The sequence below is a fragment of the Acipenser ruthenus genome, chromosome 4 (genome assembly GCF_902713425.1).
Source record: "Acipenser ruthenus chromosome 4, fAciRut3.2 maternal haplotype, whole genome shotgun sequence".
NCBI classification, from domain to species: domain Eukaryota; kingdom Metazoa; phylum Chordata; class Actinopteri; order Acipenseriformes; family Acipenseridae; genus Acipenser; species Acipenser ruthenus.
This window is the reverse complement of record NC_081192.1, coordinates 10,654,623-10,674,764: the sequence shown is the minus strand read 5'-3', so window position 1 is coordinate 10,674,764 and position 20,142 is coordinate 10,654,623. Positions and strand designations below refer to the sequence as shown.

At 36.5% G+C, this 20,142-nt stretch overlaps 1 protein-coding gene across 1 annotated transcript in view; it reads right to left on the bottom strand.

Annotated features, from left to right (window-relative positions):
- Positions 1 to 8,558: 8,558 nt before the first annotated feature.
- The window catches only part of LOC117399671 (thrombospondin type-1 domain-containing protein 7A-like), a 181,069-nt gene continuing 169,485 nt past the window's right edge, over positions 8,559 to 20,142 (bottom strand). The window contains exons 28-30 of the mRNA XM_033998988.3: positions 18,911 to 19,124; positions 15,288 to 15,375; positions 8,559 to 12,296 (exon numbers count right to left, since the gene is read on the bottom strand). Of these exons, the coding sequence (XP_033854879.3) occupies positions 12,212 to 12,296; positions 15,288 to 15,375; positions 18,911 to 19,124 (387 nt within the window). The 3' untranslated portion in view covers positions 8,559 to 12,211. The remainder of the gene's footprint in view (positions 12,297 to 15,287; positions 15,376 to 18,910; positions 19,125 to 20,142) is intronic.

The following is a 20,142-nucleotide window of genomic DNA, read 5'->3' as shown; positions in this document are numbered from 1 at the left end:
ATTGATAACTCAGGTGGAGCAAAAACCAGAAGACCCTGCGGCTCTCCAGGATCAGGGTTGGTCATCTCTGGCCTACGTTGTATGGTGCAATCATTTGTACATATTTATGTATACAGATAACTAGAAAATAGAACCATAAATTCAGCTATCATTTTGTATTCCATAAAAATAAAAGGATGGAGCTTGGCATTTATTCGCCCACTTTCTCATTATAGACTACAAGCAACACCAGCTCATTCATAACACCTGTAATGGGCTAGGCTGAGATAAACATCTAGGCGTCGGTCCTGCCCCTTCATGACATTATTATTGAACTGCTTTTTCATCTCAGAAAATCAAGGGGGAGCAGTAGGAGGAACTTCTATGCTCTAAGCTTTTGAACAAGAATAGAAAACTTATAACAAATCTCATGCTTAAATATTGAAACCTAAACCCACTTTACAAAACAGTTTAAAAGCTTGACTTCCTCTCCCAAATTCAAAATAGGGCAGCAAGAGAATATGGTATATATATATATATATATATATATATATATATATATATATATATATATATATATATATTCCACAAATTACCATATTCTCTTGCTTCCCTATTTTACACAGCATAGAAACAATGCTTTTGCATACGTCATGAATTACTTCTCACTCTAATATAAAATAATGATGTCACATTTACAGTTTAAACAAAATTGCCGGCTAAAGAACCAACACTAAGCTAAGGCCCAGTATAGAACAACAGCGCTCACAAGTTGATTCGTTATGATCACCAGGGCAGTAACAGCAAAATTACTGTGGTAACATGTGAGAGCTTGTATAGGATTTTGAGACTTCCCCTTTAAAAACATGTAATCATTTAGTAAAGCTACTAACCCAGTAGATGGGATAGGGACATTAAAAAAAGCTTCTTGTGACCCACATTCTTACAGTAAACATTCCTTTTAAAATATCGTCAGACTGCACATAATTGATCTGCCTTAATACTGCCTGGTCTATTTTATAACATTGTCTTAACAAAAACATTCCAGTAAATCTTGAAATATCTGTTGAGCAGCACCACCTTGTGGTTCAAACGATCCATGTCAGCATTCCCTGCAAGGTGCTGTAAATGTATCAAGATCATGAACATTAGAACACACAATGCATTGTTTGCAAACGCAGAATGCCACTCCAGTATACATCTTCTAATTCTATTAACTAAAACAGTAAAACAACAACTGGAAACTGTTTATCTTTTGGTAGTAGTAACATTTGGACGAGTGCTAGTCAGGATCTGTTTTACATGATTTTCAATCATAAACGTAAAACAAGGTACAATTATGTTTTATTTACAACTGTGTGTTTGACTTACAAAGGGAAACTCAAATTAAATTTCAAAAACATACATTTGAAACGAGATGCGTTTGCACTGCCACATAGTTACAGTAGAAAAGTTTTCAAGGTGAAAAGTAATTAATAAAAAACAAATGACAGCAAGTATTATACACTGGAGCTTAAAAGATTAGCACTTTGCTGCATTAAAAAAAAAGAAAAACAAGAATATACATGCATGATTACAGAAGGCATTTCAGTCTGTAACAGGATTTTGAAATAATTACTACGGTCCCTCTCAGATGTGTTACTCAAATTAGATTACACCATGCAAAACTGCAATTATAACCCTTTTAAAGCTGATCTGAAACAGTGCCAGTGTATTGTAAACGCACAATGCCTGTGTTTTCATGAAGGTAACTCAGAAGTAGCATTTTTTAAAAAAAACAACAACAGATATAGCTGCAAGCAGCAATCACTGGGGGCAAAGTGCTTATGACCATATTTCCCCTATGACATAGCACCCCATTAGCCTCTACTAGTCTTTGAACTTTGAAGACTACTATATTCTACCATATATTAATAGTTCAATATATGCTGCAATGTGATTTGCTCGTGGCCTCCATGTTTTTTTTTTGACGCAGCAACTTTACTTTTAACAAACTTCATAGGTCAAAAGTAAATGTTAAGGTCATTTTTGGATAGAGCCCATATGGTTTCCTATATGTGTCCATAGTCACTATGGCCCTATCTGCACTCTCTAAGCAGTTATAAGCCCGTTTTGCATTTGAACTTAAGGAGAAGTCATTTAGGATAGAGTGCATATGGTTTCCTATATGTATTCCATAGTAACCATCACCCTATCTGCACTATCTAAGAATTGTAAGCTAGTTTTGCATTTGACCTTAAGGAGAGGTAAAAGGTCACAGTCTTTTTGGATAAATATATGGGTTACTATCTGTGTTCCATTTTCAACATGACCCTATCTGCACTCTGCAAGGAGTTATAAGCTAGTTTTACATTTGACCTTAAGCAGAGGTCAAAGATGACGATCAAGACAATTTTTGGATAGAGTATATATAGGTTCCTATCTGTGTTCCATAGTAACCATGACCCTATCTGAGTTGTGTGGCCCCATCATAATAATAATAATAATAATAATAATAATAATAATAATAATAATAATAATAATAATAATCATAATCTTAACATCAACAATACTGTTCCACAGCAACTTCTTTGCTTGGCCCCCTAATAATAAATAAATACAGAAACTCAAGGATAAATGGATTTATCCTTAAGTATATGTTGCCATCGTGTGGACAGTTATGGGAGTGTAACACTTCATGATACTTACCTCTCCTTTTAGAATCTGACAGAGGTATTATAAAAAATCAATTCGAGCAATTTTGTGTTAAACAATTTCAAAATACAAGATGATATATATTGGGGCTGCCAATATATATATATATATATATATATATATATATATATATATATATATATATATATATATATATAGTTACATTTATTTAAGAAGGTTGTTACCAAAGTTTACAATATTATTTTTTTAAAATATTAGCGTTATCTTAACCACTATGCTTTAGAGCCAGGCTTGTCTTTATTTGTGGTTATAGAGCTTTTAACCTCATCCTATCTCACCAACAGGGCACAAAATCTGTATCCGCAGTGCTTTAAATAATACTACCCGTTACACCAGCATCAGAAACTACAGTAGGAAAATGTACAGAAGGGTAACATATGCAAGATTGTGGTAATCAAATCACCCAGGAATCATATTTTATTATACAATTAAACATTATTAGAAGCATACTGCAGCTTTATAGCTTCTGAAAAAATTTCATATATCTTACCTGTTGTGCACTTTAATTTGCAATGTAGCTCTCAAATGTGCCATTTCTAAAGAAGCAGCATATAGAAGAAAAAAAATATATATAAAAAAAGAAATGTAGTGCCATACCAGGATAAAGAAGGCTCTCTGTCTCCATAAATAAGTGGTAGGGTTTTTCAATTGCATTTCCTAGGTCATTTCAACAGTGACTTCGGGTGCAAAGCAGTCAGTCTAGAGCAGGGCTTCTCAAACTCGGTCCTGGGGACCCCCTGTGGCTGGTTTTCATTCCAACCGAGCTCTCAATTACTTAACTAGACCCTTAATTGAACTAATAATTTGCTTAATTAGACCTTTTTACTTGTTTTCAGCTCTTAAACAGTTACAGTTCAAATTACTAATCAAATGTTACAGCTAACTTGGAATATGCAACTGTTCAAGAGCTGAAAACAAGTAAAAAGGTATAACTAAGCAAATGATTAGTTCAATTAAGAGTCTAGTTAAGTAACTGAGAGCTCGGTTGGAATGAAAACCAGCAGCCACAGGGGGTCCCCAGGACCGAGTTTGAGAACCCCTGTTCTAGAGGAAGCAGATGGTGGTTAACCCTGTAATGCCCAATCATTTTTTAAATAAGAAAAGCTACTTTATTTATTTAAGTAGATTCCGCCTCTTGTACAAAACTTTTTTTGTTATTGTTTTCCTGTCCAGCAACACATAATCTACTGTACATGACAAAATTCTGACTTGTAAGTCTGGATTTAAAAAATAATAATATAGAGGGATGACTAAGCATTGTGTCATACAGTATGTGCTACAGGTATGGGCAATGAGGAGTTAACAGGCATTGGAGGGTTGGAGAAAATTCCTCACTCTAGTTATGTCTAACAATGTGTACATTTATTATAGCTCTTAGTGTTAAAACTGCTTTGGCGTGTGACATTTGATCTCAGGTAATGTCTTTGGTCTTAGAAGCTAAATTTCAAAACACCACTAAATAGACCATACTTGAAAACCTAGGTATAGACCTTAACTGTCATTGCGGTCAGCTATCTAGCTGGAATTACCACTGTGGCAAACATTGATTCCTAAATATTGCACTTAGTCTCACTTTCAGTTATTCTGTTAATGATTAACTGCAATTGATAAGAGTTTCTCACACCAAGAGAAATCACGATTTCTTTTTTTGTGCAGCTGGCATAATGTAAGGGGGGGGGGGGATTATAACTGGGTAGTACATGCTAATGTATCAGTTTTCAACAAAAGCACATTGACTTATGCAAGAGATATGCTAACTAGTGTAGCTACAGTACTATCTAGGGGGGTTGTCATGAATCTCACAAATTAATACATTTCCTATTGCATCATATACTGCACAGTTCACAGCCTACCTCTGTAAAGCGCTTTGTGATGGTGGTCTACTATGAAAGGCGCTATATAAAAATAAAGATATTATTATTATTATTATTATTATTATTATTATTATAGCGATTATGAAGGTCTTAATTGTCATAAACTCATTAAATATAATTTCAGTTTATGAAAGGATATTTTAAGAAACTAGGATGTTGTCTGTCATTACGCATTGTACACTTTAGAAAAACCAAATTAGATAGGGGAATGTTTCACAGACCCTGTTATGATTATAACACTAATAATTGATTATCCTGAGGCTTCCACTGTTGATTACTTGCACATTTTAGGAAGAGTTTTTGAAGATTAGAATGGTAATGATGCATACTAGGTAAGAGAACTGGTGTATAGGATGGTCCTGTGCCATAATATACCATGTCAAAAAATTATCCAATTTTGTTTATTTGTTTATTTAGCAGACGCCTTTATCCAAGGCGACTTACAGAGACTAGGGTGTGTGAACTATGCATCAGCTGCAGAGTCACTTACAATTACGTCTCACCCGAAAGACGGAGCACAAGGAGGTGAAGCGACTTGCTCAGGGTCACGCAATGAGTCAGTGGCTGAGGTGGGATTTGAACCAGGGACCTCCTGCTTACAAGCCCTTTTCTTTAACCACTGGACCACACAGCCTCCAAGTACGCCAAACACAGTGGAAAACAATGGTCTTTTCAATGCTGCCATAAAATGACTCATCAATCAATCACATCCCATGTTACAATCATGTATTCCTTCCAATTGAATCCACTGCTGGCAGAAATAACTAACTGCAGAGCCAAGGTGGCTTCTCTGCACAAGCAGTCAAGGAGATGTGGAACTTACATTATTATTATTATTATTATTTATTTCTTAGCAGACGCCCTTATCCAGGGCGACTTACAATTGTTACAAGATATCACATTATACATTATTTCACATATATCACATTATTTTTACATACAATTACCCATTTATACAGTTGGGTTTTTACTGGAGCAATCTATGTAAAGTACCTTGCTCAAGGGTACAACAGCAGTGTCCCCCACTGGGGATTGAACCCACAACTCTCCGGTCAAGAGTCCAGAGCCCTAACCACTACTCCACACTGCTGCCCACTGGTTACAGGAACCATTGCTCTGGTCCAAGTTGGTGCACCAATGTGGCACAAAAAAAATATATCAAGCAACCCAGTCAAAAATGCATTTCACTTGATGATGTGTATGTATTGTATTTATTTAGGTGTATTATATACCAGGGGTAAATTGTGTGGTATCTGAAAAGCGACTATTTTATTAGACGTGTTAATCTAAGCCCGGGACTAAACTAATGGTATGCACCTCAGTACCCATGTATTTTAATAATCATGACTAATAGAAAGGTGAGTTTGATTGATGAGCAGTGTCCTAGTTTTTCTCTACTACTGGTTAATGTAACTTTCTCTTAGTTCCTTGTGCCTCCTGTTTCCAATCATGGCCTGCCTCTCCAGTAAATTATTGGTAGTGGCAATAGAGGGATATATACATATAGCAAATCCAGTATAAACATATGAAGCCCAAATTTGTTTTTGTTTGGCAAAGTGGTTTGTAGTGCACAGGTGTAGAGGTGATGCAGTGCTTAGAAACAACAGGCCAACAATAGTCCAATGGTGAAAACAAAGCTTTATTAATGGCTTTTAACTAATAAGACTGACAATACACAACGTGTAACGTCAGTAAAACCACGGGGTTCAGTCCCGAAATGATAATAATAAACACACACTTTAAAACACCTACACAATCACCAGTCCAACAGTGAGTGCTCCGGGTGCAAGTGGCGTTGTGAATACAAAACAAGTGCTTAACAGTGGTGCAGTGCAGCTCCCGGATACTTAGCTGTCTACAATGACAAACAAGAACAGTTAAATAGACAGACAATACAAAACTAAACACTCACGGTTTCTCGTTACTCCTCCAGGTCATTCCGTAACCATAACAGAGGAACAGATTGATTGGCCACATCCCGATATACCTTCAGTCCCGCCTCCTTCGGTAGGAGGTGCAATCACATATCCTCCAATTCATGACTGACATCTTGCCTACCGCATTAGGGCGATGACTTCTGGTATTGTGGCTCCGCCCCCTTCCTGGATGGCCGACTTCCAACTGACCCTGGAATGAACTGTCAAGCCTTCCAGTCTGGGGCACACTGTTCCTGTTATACCGTCACACGTCGGGAGGGAGATTGTTGACTCAGATTCATTCGCTGTCTGTCACAAAGAGTTATATAAACATTTGAAATAACAGGGCAAAATTATTTAAAAACATTCCTCAGTAACAATTACTAAATTTGAAGAGAAATGTGGATTTAAGAAAGATAAGTTGTGCTGTGTGGAAAGTCCCCTGTTGCTATTCTTAGTGTTGCTATCGCTAAATTGAAAGGACTACTGCAGCCCAGCCCCAGAATTTATGTGACACTTTTTCTGATTAATGTTCCAGGACAATTTTGTAATAGCTTTGCTATGATTTTGTGCTCAGCCATGGGTCAGAACAAGACAGGACAAAATATGACCTTATTGTCATGAAGACTTATTACAAACATTTATTCCCAAGATTAAGTGAAGCATTTAACAAATTGGTTTGACATAAATTAATGTGGAATCATTGGGTGCATGTAGGTGGAAGCCTTTTAGAGTGAACAGAATAACACAGGTTTTGCACTGTTGCTATCTGGAGATTCACTCAAATTGAGTGTTTGACAAATGATTTGGTAAAGTACAAAACTGGGTATTATAGTTACAACTAGAAAAAAGAAGCTGATTAATTGTACTCGGAATACAGTACATAAACACAAATGCATGGATCGCTACAATATATTGATTTCAAAACAAGAAACGCTGTCCTTCCCTCACATTTACAATTGAGTGCCAATCAACGGCAATTAACTTCCATATTGAGTGTGTTAAAAGCCAATTGGAAATGAATTTTGCTTTCATTCGGGGCAATGACATTTTTACTGCCGTACCAAGGCTGTAAACTGACAATGAAAATATGCTGCAAAACTTGCAAATGTAACTGATTCATCACGTAAACTTGACCTTTCCTTAAACCTAACTCAAGCTACTGCTGTGGAAATGCAGATATGCATTTCTTTCTGGAGTTTAATCAGTTAACACCATGCCCAGGACTCACTGCAACGATGACACATTTCTAAGGGAAAAAAATCACATCCAAAGGATAAAAGAAAGGTAAGACTGCAGGGGGAGGCTGTGTGGTCCAGTGGATAAAGAAAAGGGCTTGTAACCAGGAGGTCCCTGGCTCAAATCCCACCTCAGCCACTGACTCATTGTGTGACCCTGAGCAAGTCACTTAACCTCCTTGTACTCCGTCTTTTGGGTGAGAAGTAGTTGTAAGTGACTCTGCAGCTGATGCATAGTTCACACACCCTAGACTCTGTAAGTCGCCTTGGATAAAGGCGTCTGCTAAATATACAAATAATAATAAGACAACAACAACCAAAAAAGATTGTTAAGGTCAGTAGCATTTTGTCATTACATCCTCATTGATATTTTCCTATTAGCAGTACATTACTCTTGTGACATGATAGTTACCTGACATCGCTGGCAATAGTCTGTAAAAATGGTACATAAAAGCTGCATCTCCATGTTAGAAGTCAGCTTCAGTCACAGCAGGTAAAACCACAGCTCTGACAGGCGATTGGTAATACAGCAGATCTGCCAGATGCCTCTCTTTCAAGACTGCAGAAACACTGATTTCAACATGATGGATCTAAAATCTGTTCCAGAGAATACCAGTTTCAGCTTTCAACCCCAAATTCCCAAAAGCAACTGTACACAGTTGTTATTGAGGATTCACACACATTTCTGTCCCATATACTGTTCATAAAAATAAAAAATAAAAACATGGTTACTGGTACATGAAATCCACACAAGGCTAAAGAAAAGCAAGCACCTGCAGCAAAATTAGTATTTTGCCTTTCAATTCTAAACTAATTAATAATGAACACTGAAAAAGTTGAACACTTTCTTAATTTATTATAAGCAATTCATCAGTTACAAACAAACAACTGGAAGAAAAATCTCTGGAACCTTGTTACTTCATCTTTACATGATATCTGTACTAACTGAACAAAGCTTAGTAACATTATACACACACTGTTAGAGGTTTGTACTGAATATTACAAAAGAAATATACGCAATTGATCAAATAAAAATAATACACATTATTTACAAATCAAAATAAGAATAACATGAAAAAGGAAACATTCTTTTAAAAGCTGCCACCCTATTGTCATAGGTGAACTGCAGCTTTCACACTGGGGTAAATGACACAAAGTAACACCAAGGAACATGTGAAATACTGTATAATTGAGTTCATGTTTAACAATTGTAATGTATTTAGTGTGTTCATGTGAAATACTGTATAATTGAGTTCATATTTAACCACTGCAATGTATTTAGTGTGAGTTTTACTTTGAAATTCAAAATGGAATGATGTAGAAACTGCTTTTCTAGGAACATGAATGCACTGTGTTGAGGATGAATGGCTAAACTCACTTATTTCATTTCTATTGGCAGAATGATGACGGCAGTTTTGATCTACCTATCTACAGGTTAGATGCAGTATAACTATCCCAACAGTTGTGACAATGCACTTAAGAATCCCATACCCTGTTATAGTGGTTAAAGGCTTCCCACAAAACTCACTGCACCAAATCTGAACTTGGGGAGAGACCAAGTTTGTAGAATCCCTAATCAGCTACTCAAAGTTCATACATTGACAGAAATGAACAAAATAAATGGAAATTATATCACTATATATACAGTCACCTCCAAAATTATTTGCACCCTTGATAAAGATGAGCAAAAAAGGCTGTATAAAATAAACACAGGTAATGAGCTATATTTTATGCTCAAATATATGGGAAAACCATATTATTTTATTCTAATACAATTGCTCAGAGAAAAAGTTTTAAAACATTTTCTCAAAAAGATAGGTGTCAGAATTATTGGCACCCCTAAAGATTCTTATAAATACAATCAACCAAAATTAAATCTGCATTAAAATTCTACTTCTTTAACTTCATCTCAGTCTTAAGGAGCTGTATTGTGGCCTTCCATGGCTTCCTGTTTCACTGGGGTATAAAAATGAGGTAACATGCATATGAAATCCATTTGTCATCCATCACCATGGGGAAAGGCAAAGAACTCACAAATGAAAAGAGACAAATGGTTGTTGACCTTCATAAATCAGGCAATGGGTACAAAATAATAGCTAAAAAACTAAATATACCACTTACCACTATTAGGGCAATAATTAAGATGTTCAAAACCACTGGAACAGTGGTAAACTTGCCTGGTAGAGGACGCAAGTGAATCTTGCCCTCAAGCACAGTGAGGCAGATGGTTTTGGAGGCAAAGGGAAATCCAAGGGCCACAGTTGGAGAATTACATAACTTGGTTGCATCTTGGGGTCAACAAGTCTCCAAATCTTCAATTATGCCAATAGGCTATTTGGAAGGGTTGCCAGAAAAAAGCCTTTATTGACAGCAACCAACAAACGTAAGCGCCTGGAGTTTGCTAAACGGCATTGACACTTCAATTGGAACCGGGTGCTATGGTCAGATGAGACGAAAATAGAGCTCTTTGGCCACGCACACCAGCGGTGGGTTTGGCGTCGAAAGAAGGATGCGTGTGCAGAAAAGAACCTCATACCTACTGTAAAATATGGTGGTGGATCTTTGATGTTATGGGGCTGTTTTGCTTCCACTGGTCCTGAGGCCCTTGTTAAGGTCAATGGCATCATGAACTCTACCCAGTACCAAGACATTTTAGCCAAAAACCTGGTTGCCTCTGCCAGGAGGCTGAAACTTGGCTGCAAGTGGATCTTCCAGCAAGACAATGACCCCAAGCACACATCAAAATCCTCAAAGAAATGGTCTTTTTTGCTCATCTTAATCAAGGGTACCAATAATTTTGGAGGTGACTATATATATATATATATATATATATATATATATATATATATATATATATAATGTTGACAGAATTGTTATTTTTTTGTCCTCACTTTATATGTTTTTGTAGGATATAAAATGATAATGATTCTCAATGTGTGATACCTCTTTGCTGTCCAAAATGTTCTGCTAAGTTTCAACATTGATATTGCTCATTTTCTGAAAAAAGCTCCCCTGTAGAAGACTGTTATATGTCCTTATACCAACCTGCAGCAGATATAATTGGTTTCTTCTTCTAAATGAATTTTAAGTTTACACAGTAATAAGGCTCAGTATCTACAGGTGTGATAGGCATTTGTTACTTAAAAAGCAATTACAATGGGCATTTGTCTACAATGCAATGGTGGTTTGTAAGCCCCACAAACTTTGTATGTCTACAATGTTTTCTTGTTCTGTGCCAGATAGGGCAGATGCTAATGATCTTTATATGAAGTAAGGAAATCTACACTTGTGCAGCAGTGATTAGGTTGCTTTAGTTACTTAACATGTCTTGATCCCTTAGCACACAACATCATCTAAATGTGGAATCAGTTAACACACGCAAACTAATTAAATATTTCAGCATCATAGAAAACAAATATAAAACAACAAGTTGTAAACAGCCTTCAAAATCACAGTATTAGAAACCATTGCGGAAATTACGCATTTAAAGTTAGTTGGGCAGAAAAGTAGACACTTATAATACTGAAACTGTACAGACCACAAAGGTTACTGGTTTTACAAAATTGCTGTTGTGACAAGAACGATTATGTACACATATCCACTGATTTTTTTTATGTCACATTACAGAACTGAACTCTTAAATTAACAGATACACATTGGTTTGCTCCTTCTGGGAAATGTCTTTTAAACATCTAGCACAAGACGCTACGTCACCCTGCATTGAAGGAGGCAGTTTTCTATGGCAATACTAGATGTAAGTGAATATCATGCTGCACTAATATAGTGCAAAAATGTGCCTGAAATGTAGCAAAAGGTTGCAGGCAGGAGTCCAATAGATTTAAGATGGTATAAATGAATGTTGATTAGTTGTAGATAGCTACCAGTATATCTGCCAAAGAAACACAAGCTGCAGGGAAACATCCAAATTGAAAATGTGTCTTGGAATTTTATAAGGTAGGGTTGTGGAAATGTGTTGGAGCTGCAATGGAAGAAATGGAGTCCTCCAACTAGGCATTTTGTGTCAGTGCAGTAGCTCTTGGCAACATGTGAGTATTTTATACAATCCAGTGTGAGCATGCCTATTACTCTGCTGCAGTAACCTTTGTGTAGAAAGCACAGTATACATAGAATACACAGCTGTACAGCAAAGGCCGTTTTATTTTAGTCTGTAAAGATTGTGAAGGCTTTTGTGCAGCTAAAAAAAGAGCAAAAAACAAAATGCTTTGTTTTTTTTGTTATAATGTTTTTTTATAACAGGCTACTGCTGAATGTGGATTTTCTTCAAACTGTGCACTTGTATAATGGTTCTTTTGAACATTCATTCTAGTCAGGTCATTTTTTTTTGTTAGTTTACATGCTTTCCAAAGACCTGCATGGATAATTCCACAGAGCTTTCAAATCCAGTCAGGACGGGGCATGTCTTGACACAGCAGTGCTGTAGCAGACACACTGGGTTTTCACTCTGTAGATCATGTGTTTGCTGAGAAGCCTACATGTCAGCATCACCGTCGTAAGCCAATGTCAAAGGTTTCAGTCTGTTGTTTTGCCTTCTCTGGGGTTTCTTTGGCTTTTTGCTGTGGAATGAGGGAAAAAAGAAATGAACACCCATTTACCAAACAGTGTCCCTGGCTGTATCTTACTTTTTTAATGTATTTTTTTGTATCTTCACACTGAAACAGCAAGTAGCAAGTAATGTCATTCTAATAGATTTTTTTTTCTTACTAGTTTACAGCTTCTACAATCATTGAAAGTGATTCTGGGCCCAGCTGCACCAAAACAGAATCATCAGTTTTTCTCTAAATCTCCTGTTACCAGCTTGGGGTTTGCTTTGAACTTGGCTGGAGATCCTGTGGTGCACAGCTTTCTTCATTCCACCCAAGTCAAATGACAATATTACCTTTCAACTTTGCCAGCCTAGCCTACTGTAGTATAATTTCATATTGGACGAAGAGAACCCAGAATCACTCACAATGACCTCAAAAAATCATAAAATTGTAAGACAAATGAAATTAAATCTGGTATTACCCTTATAAAAGTTTACCATGGTAAAACTGCAGAGTCATTTTGCAGTTGACAATACTTTTATCATGCTTATACCATTTATTTACTCTGTTTACCAGACCTGTCAGTGATTTACCATGCTTATCTGAGTGTCATGTCACTGTGCTTTTAATATGGTTTACTACACTTTGCCATGGAACACTGGTATTTTATAAACTTTTAGAAGGACATATGCTGTGTTTACACTTGCGTTCCGGAATGGTTTAGAAAGGATTCTGAAACACTGTGTTCCAGAAGGGTGCGTTTATACTTGTATGACACAGCAGGGGGTACTTCTCTCAGGAGAAAAGAATGAGCATGCGCATTTGTAAGGTGAAGACGTCTTACACTATGGTGTAATGATGACATCATCGAGCGCCACCATTTGAAAATACTACCTTCTTCAGTGCTTGCGATGGACATTGATGAAGAGGAAAGGTAAGTAACATATATTTCATCTTATTTTACTTTTACTATATTCATGTCATGTATAACACAGTGAATATTTAATCATGGTATTTAATGCTACCGCCTAGTTAATCACAGGAAGGCAGCAAGGTGATGACGTAGCTGGTTTGCGTGCAGTGCCTGCTGGGAATGTTCTTGAATCGTTCCGGAACGGTGCCAGAATTGAATCCCATCTTTTGAGAGGATGAGAGGACGCATTCCGGAATGTCTTCAGTAGCGTTTACATTAACAAAGTCTTCCGGAATGCGTCGTCCAGGTCAGACCTATATGTAATTGCACCCGGTTAGGACACCTAAACCACTTCTATCTGACCCCTACCTTTAGTGCCTAAATGGAATGAGTTTGGATGGTGCTAGCTTTATCCCCAGCAGGCAGGGTTCCAATGTAATCGGACAGTTGCAGCTTAGAATGAACAAGACAGTGAGGGCCAGAGTCCTAAAACACGCATTACATCTACATTTTCCCTATTAATAAATGTGGGTCTATTTTAAAGACCTGAAGTGTAGCAGATCTTACTATTCCCCATCTTAAAATACATAAACCTGATTGTTTGCCGACTATTAATATTTTGTTAATAATAGGATCACTAAGTCACACCTGTTAGGAAATCACTAGAATGACTAACATAAAGTGCCAGTTTCTAGATAAAATATACCCATTTCCTATTTCACTGAGTTGGTCATTCTTTTTGTACAACAACAGCAAGCTAACTTAATGCCATTTCTATACTCCTGCTAGTTTTTGTCTCTACATGTCTCTACAGGATCCCCTTAAAAAGTCAACCTTATTATTACTCTTAGCTGCATGGTAATTGGGCTTCATATGTAAGCCACAGCTAGTTCATCCAGGGTGCTCATAACTGCTGTTACAGTGTTATTACCATCTGTGGTTGGTCCCTCTCTTATGACAGCAGATTTAACAAATGATGACTAGCTCTCTTTACTGACTGACAAAATGTACACCAGAGTTAATGTGCCAGAGAGGAGGTGTTCATAGTGATTTAAGATCACATTTCCAATGCAAGAATGTTTGCCTTGTTCAGCCAATGCAATTGAAGATACTGTTGTTTTATCCCTCATTATTATTATTATTATTATTATTATTATTATTATTATTATTATTATTATTATTAGTAGTAGTAGTAGTCGTAGTCGTAGTATGTGAATCAGTATATTATTGCATTTAAGTGTTTCTATTATTTAAATACTGGAAATATCCTGTTGCCTTTCTTTCACTACTTACATTTTGAATATAATATATGTTAATATTTAAATCAGAAAGCAACGCATTTCAGTGTCTGATATCACTGCTTTTAAAGTCTAACTTTTTTCCCCACAGGACAATTAAGTAGAAAATGTGAGTTACCTTACATTGCCTTTATTTTTTGTAGGCTGGTCTGTCCCCAGCCATTAAAACATCTTAACCCAGCAAGTTAGCTGTCCTTTTTTAAACATGTTTTTTTTTTTTATGGTACATTTTACAATGAAACAGTCAAATATAAGAATGTTTGAACATGTTTGAACATGGATTTTCCCATGGTGTTGTAAGAATCTGGCCCTTTAGCATGAGGAGTGAGGTGTGGCGGCTGCAGCTGAGAGTGCTGCGTGAGGCTGGGGTAGCAGTGACTTTGTAATTGATTGAAGGAGTCCTAACCTCAGAGCACTCCATTTTCGTCTCTAGAGCATCCTGCACCTTAATGAAAACTAAAATGCATAAACATATTTTAAACCTCTATCTGCACAATAACATATATGGGGTTGATTATGCTACACCCAGTTAACATTCTTATAACTATAAAACACGACCATGTACATTGAACATTGTTTCTGCAAATGAAAGATGTACACTGAACACTTAATGAGGATGAAACACAAATCAGTTTTTGTGTATTTAGACCAAATTTATGAATTCATTATTTTGGATTTCTCCGCTTTAACAGATACTTTGTGAATATGGTGCTTACATTTTTATACTTTAGCAAATGTTAGTTTAGGCAAATAATATTGTAATATTAGGGCAATGCTGTTGGAAAATTGTAGTTAGTAAACCAAACTCACCAAGCTAGATAAATCATAGAGACTATAAAGATGAGTAGCACAAATGCTCCAGCAGCTACACCATAAACCCATGTCTTCAGTTTCCCATCTGTAAACAAGAAGGTTTAGTTAGGTTTAGTAGTTATAATTTTTTGTGAATGCTGTGTTAGCAAACGTGGTTTAAAAGTTAGCATTTGCTTAGTTGTTGGGCAGGTTATTGGTTTGTCCAGTGAGTTGTAACAGCATCGACACACAAACTGTAGTATTTAAACTACCTGCTCCGGCAGCATAGAGTACAAGCCTCCAGTAACATACATCCGCACCGATTCTCTAAGCTGATCATGTCATGTCAGCACCAGTAAAGCAAAAACGGTTCCTTACTGGAAACATTCATTGGCCTCTTACTGGGCACCCAATATATACATCACAGTTAATGATGTAACAATCTACTATTTCATTCAATTTAAACCCCCAGGCATCATTTAATTGAGTCTATTTATCCATTTATTTTCCTTCATTATTCTGTATTGTACATTATCTAATTGTATTTCTTCTTAAACTACAAATTATATTATCATTCATGTTATGTTCACTGAGTAAAGTGTAGAACTATTGGTTAATTTACTTTTTTATTTCATATGTTTGATTGGTGATTCAGTATTTATTTATATAATACTGTACCTGTCTGCTACATATTTAATTTTGATACATTTTTGGCAAAATATACCAGACGCAATTCTCAATTTGCGATGATATATACACACACACACACACACACACACACACACACACACACACACACACTCCCAGACCTATTTATTCTTGGACCAGCTTGCGACATTCAGACTGAGTAAATGTTTTACACATAATGTGGATCCATTGGGTTTTTAATGGCTACTATGTTGTTATTTAAGTATGTCTTCAACTAAAGTGTTGTTATTACTGTATGTCTTTAAACCAGACACATGATACAAGTGTGCATATTCTATTTAACCTACTGTATAGACATACTCATTATTTACTTAAAGACCCAATGACATAATTTTATTTTTTTTAAACAAAAAGTCTAAGTGGCTTTTTAGTTCACAATGCAGAAATATGGGTTTGCTTAAAAATACACTATATATATATATATATATATATATATATATATATATATATATATATATATAGATAGATAGATATATATGTGTCATGTGTTATATGGTTTTGTGGCGCTGTTCCGTGTTTTGTCAATGTCCTGAGTGCCTGTGCATGTGAACGAGTGCACCTGTGGGATGGGGGGGAGAGTGATCGAGTCGTGGTCCCAGTGTGCTTGTGAATGTTGTCCAGTAACGTGTCTTGTTATGTCTAAATGTTACATGTTTTTACTGGGTTTTGGGGTATAAAGGGGCAGCTTGCACGCTGCTGTGGGCTGTGTTGTGGTGTGCTGACCTTCTCAATAAAACCCAAAAATCGGCCATTGCTGTCATTGGCCGTTGCTCTTGGGCTCTTATAACAGTGCCCGGTCATTGACGTCAATAGTCACCCATTTTGGGCGATGTTGTTTTCTTAACATAAATGTACTTCGGATATTAACTGTCCATTGTCAACAATTCCCAGTGAGTCTCGGGCAATGTGTGTAACTATGCCAATCTGTAGCAAATACCTCATAATGTGGGAAAAAAAAGTGTTCCACCCGCTGTCTCTTATGAGCAGTAAGCCTGTCCAGGAAACACTATTTTTTTTTCTATTACGGGTGTATCCCTTTAAAAAAGATGTCCTGGGTCTTGCGATGACTTTTTGAAATGGAGTTGCTTGTAAAGTTTATAATCCATTGTAGTTCAGTATAGCTTATGGAAAGATACAAAAAAGCTATAAATAACAACCACAAAACTCCAATGCAGCTGTGTTATTACTGTGTACGCCTTGTCCTGCTGCGGATCTTCATTCCTAAGCTGTGATCAGCAAGAATATTATCTCTGAAGAATCATCCATCTCGATTTGGAGAATGTATTTGATTTACAGAGCTGTTTTGTTATAAATTGATAGTCAATAATTTCTAAAATGCCATATGCATTGTTGTTAATTTAAATCTGTATAGTTGGTTCTTTTAAAAATGGAATACATTTGGTTGAATAAAGCAATGAAGTATTCTAAAATATACATGGGTTGCTTATTTTCCTTACCTCCAGTATATTTTAGTAGTTGTGTTTATGATTGTTTCAACATTGACCACCTAGTACTGGGCAATGTCGTCATTGCCTGGTCAATGCTGTTATTTAGGTCTTCATGACGACATTGACCGACAAAATTGTACAATGATTTGAATAACTGGCCAATGCTGTCATTGGCCGTTGCTTTTGGGCTCTGACAACAGTGCCCGGTCATTGATGTCATTGGCCGAGTTTGGACTATGGCCGTAACATATACTGTATACACACACACACACACACACACACACACACACACACACGCAGAATTACAGCTTTTTTTGTGGTGCAAAATTCATTAATGTATTTTTTTACACGACCAGCAGAGGGCACCAGCCATCAAGTTATGCAGTAATGTCATTATTTTTCCACTTTATTTTTTAAGATCTTTTACATAAACTGAATGCATTTATATGTTTATGTAATTATATATATATATATATATATATATATATATATATATATATATATAAACAAATCAAATCTAACTATTTTAAACATTTAAAAAAAATACAAATATATGCAATACAAATACAGTAAAACTTGACAGACAGCGGGTGATTGCAGGTGGAAGACACACGGAATCCCACCCATTTTGAGGCTACATGTTAGCCAATAGCAATACAGCAGAACTTGGAAAGCACGACGTAAGGTAAGCTTTTTTTGTACTATTATAAATTTACACGTAGGCTTAGCCTCCCCTCTTATGACCAGCCGCCACTGATTATTTCCCACACTGGGCTCAACGTGGAAAACCGTCCCCACTGACAAATGTTTGCTTAGTAATACATCTGAATACACCTAAGACTCCTGAACCACTAGCAAGGGGATTGAGACTGAGGGGACTATAACCTCATTTTCTTGTTATTTTCCCAATGTGCAAAACATAATCACATACAAATTAAGACCTGTGGACTATACAGTCAGTCATCCACCATAAAACTGACAGCACAAGCAAGAAACGGTATATAATTAATTCTGTTAGCTGTTCACTTGCTGTATACTGTAGTGGGTGTGATTTACATTATAGCCATGTAACATTCTGTAGTCATGTTAATCTTTTCGATTCTTTGAAATATCATTTGGAAAAATTGCAAACAATGCTAACGGTTTTGCTCACACCATGTAGTCAGATTTGATCACGCATTTTTTTTTAGAGCAGTACTGCAGCACATTTGCCTGTGAAGAGAGCCCCACATTCTATCAGCAAATCACTGAGATCCCTTGACAACAGCGACTTCTACAGTACTGGCCACATTCATATATGATTCTCAGTTTGGATAAGAACCGGAAATAGAAACATATAACATGTTGTTTTTACAATAATAATGATTACTGAACTTTTTTTTTTTTTAAGTGTTTTTTTTTTTTATTACTACAATTAAAAAAACATATTTTTATGTAACAGTATTTCTGTAAAAGGTTGACAAATTAATTCCGATTGTACCTCACCTTGTCCAAATGGCTGCAAGAACCAGGTTCTACCTCCAGGTCCTGGCTGGTTGGTGGACGGTTGGGTGGGATTGATAGCTCGGCTTGTCTTTACATCTGCCTTTTTGTCCCCCACTGTTGGCATTTCAAGTACTGGAATCAGGGTACACTGATCAAGCATGCCATCTGATGTCATCACTTCAGTAAAACCTACCTCACAGCCACAAACTCCAAGCTAGTGGGGAGAACAGAACAGAATCAGGATTTATATTGCACATAAAAACATGTCCTGGACAACAGTACATACAAAGGAATTGATATATTTAAAAAATATATCATAAGAACCAAATGTTGCAAACTACAACAGCTGATGCAGATCATTCCTTGCTGGTACAATTTTTTTTAATTCAAATCATAAAACAGTGCTTATCTTCCTTTCAGAACTTGTATAATCAGCAGTGTGGATTCGTGGTTAGAGCTCTGGACTCTTGACCGGAGGGTTGTGGGTTCAATCCCAGGTGGGGGGACACTGCTGCTGTACCCTTAAGCAAGGTACTTTACCTAGATTGCTCCAGTAAAAACCCAACTGCATAAATGGGTAATTGTATGTAAAAATAACATGTAAAAAAAATAATGTAATTGTATGTAAAAATAATGTGATATCTTGTAACATTTGTAAGTTGCCCTGGATAAGGGCATCTACTAAGAAATAAATAATAATAAACCTCAGTTACTTCCCCACATTTTTTTTTTTTGTCCTAGACTCATAGCATAGTTGCCCTTCTCTGTATAGTCAAATAATGGAAGGTGACCAGAACGAAATGCACAACTCCCTAAGCCTGACCCTCTAACCTCACTCACATCATTTTGAAACCAAGTGTAAATAACACAATTGACATGACCAGTATCACACTTCAGATAACTGACAAACAGCTGTTTAATCTTCTGTAGCAAAGTGCCTCACACCAGTCCTAACACGGTTGCCAACATCCTTAAATCTGAAATGGGGAGATGTGTTAGTGACCAATGTGACCTACTCCTACAGATCCATAAACTGCACCCCACGGGTGTGCTTTGAGGCACAGCTTTTGAAATACAGTAGTATCAACAATGTCTCATTATATGTGCTTCAAGAGAATGACAACATGAATGGTATGCAGTCTGCCTGGAGTTCTATTTATGTTTCAATGTAAAATTGGGAAATCTATGGCAGCAGCTGTTAGTCAAGAGAATGTCGATTGATATCACAAGCC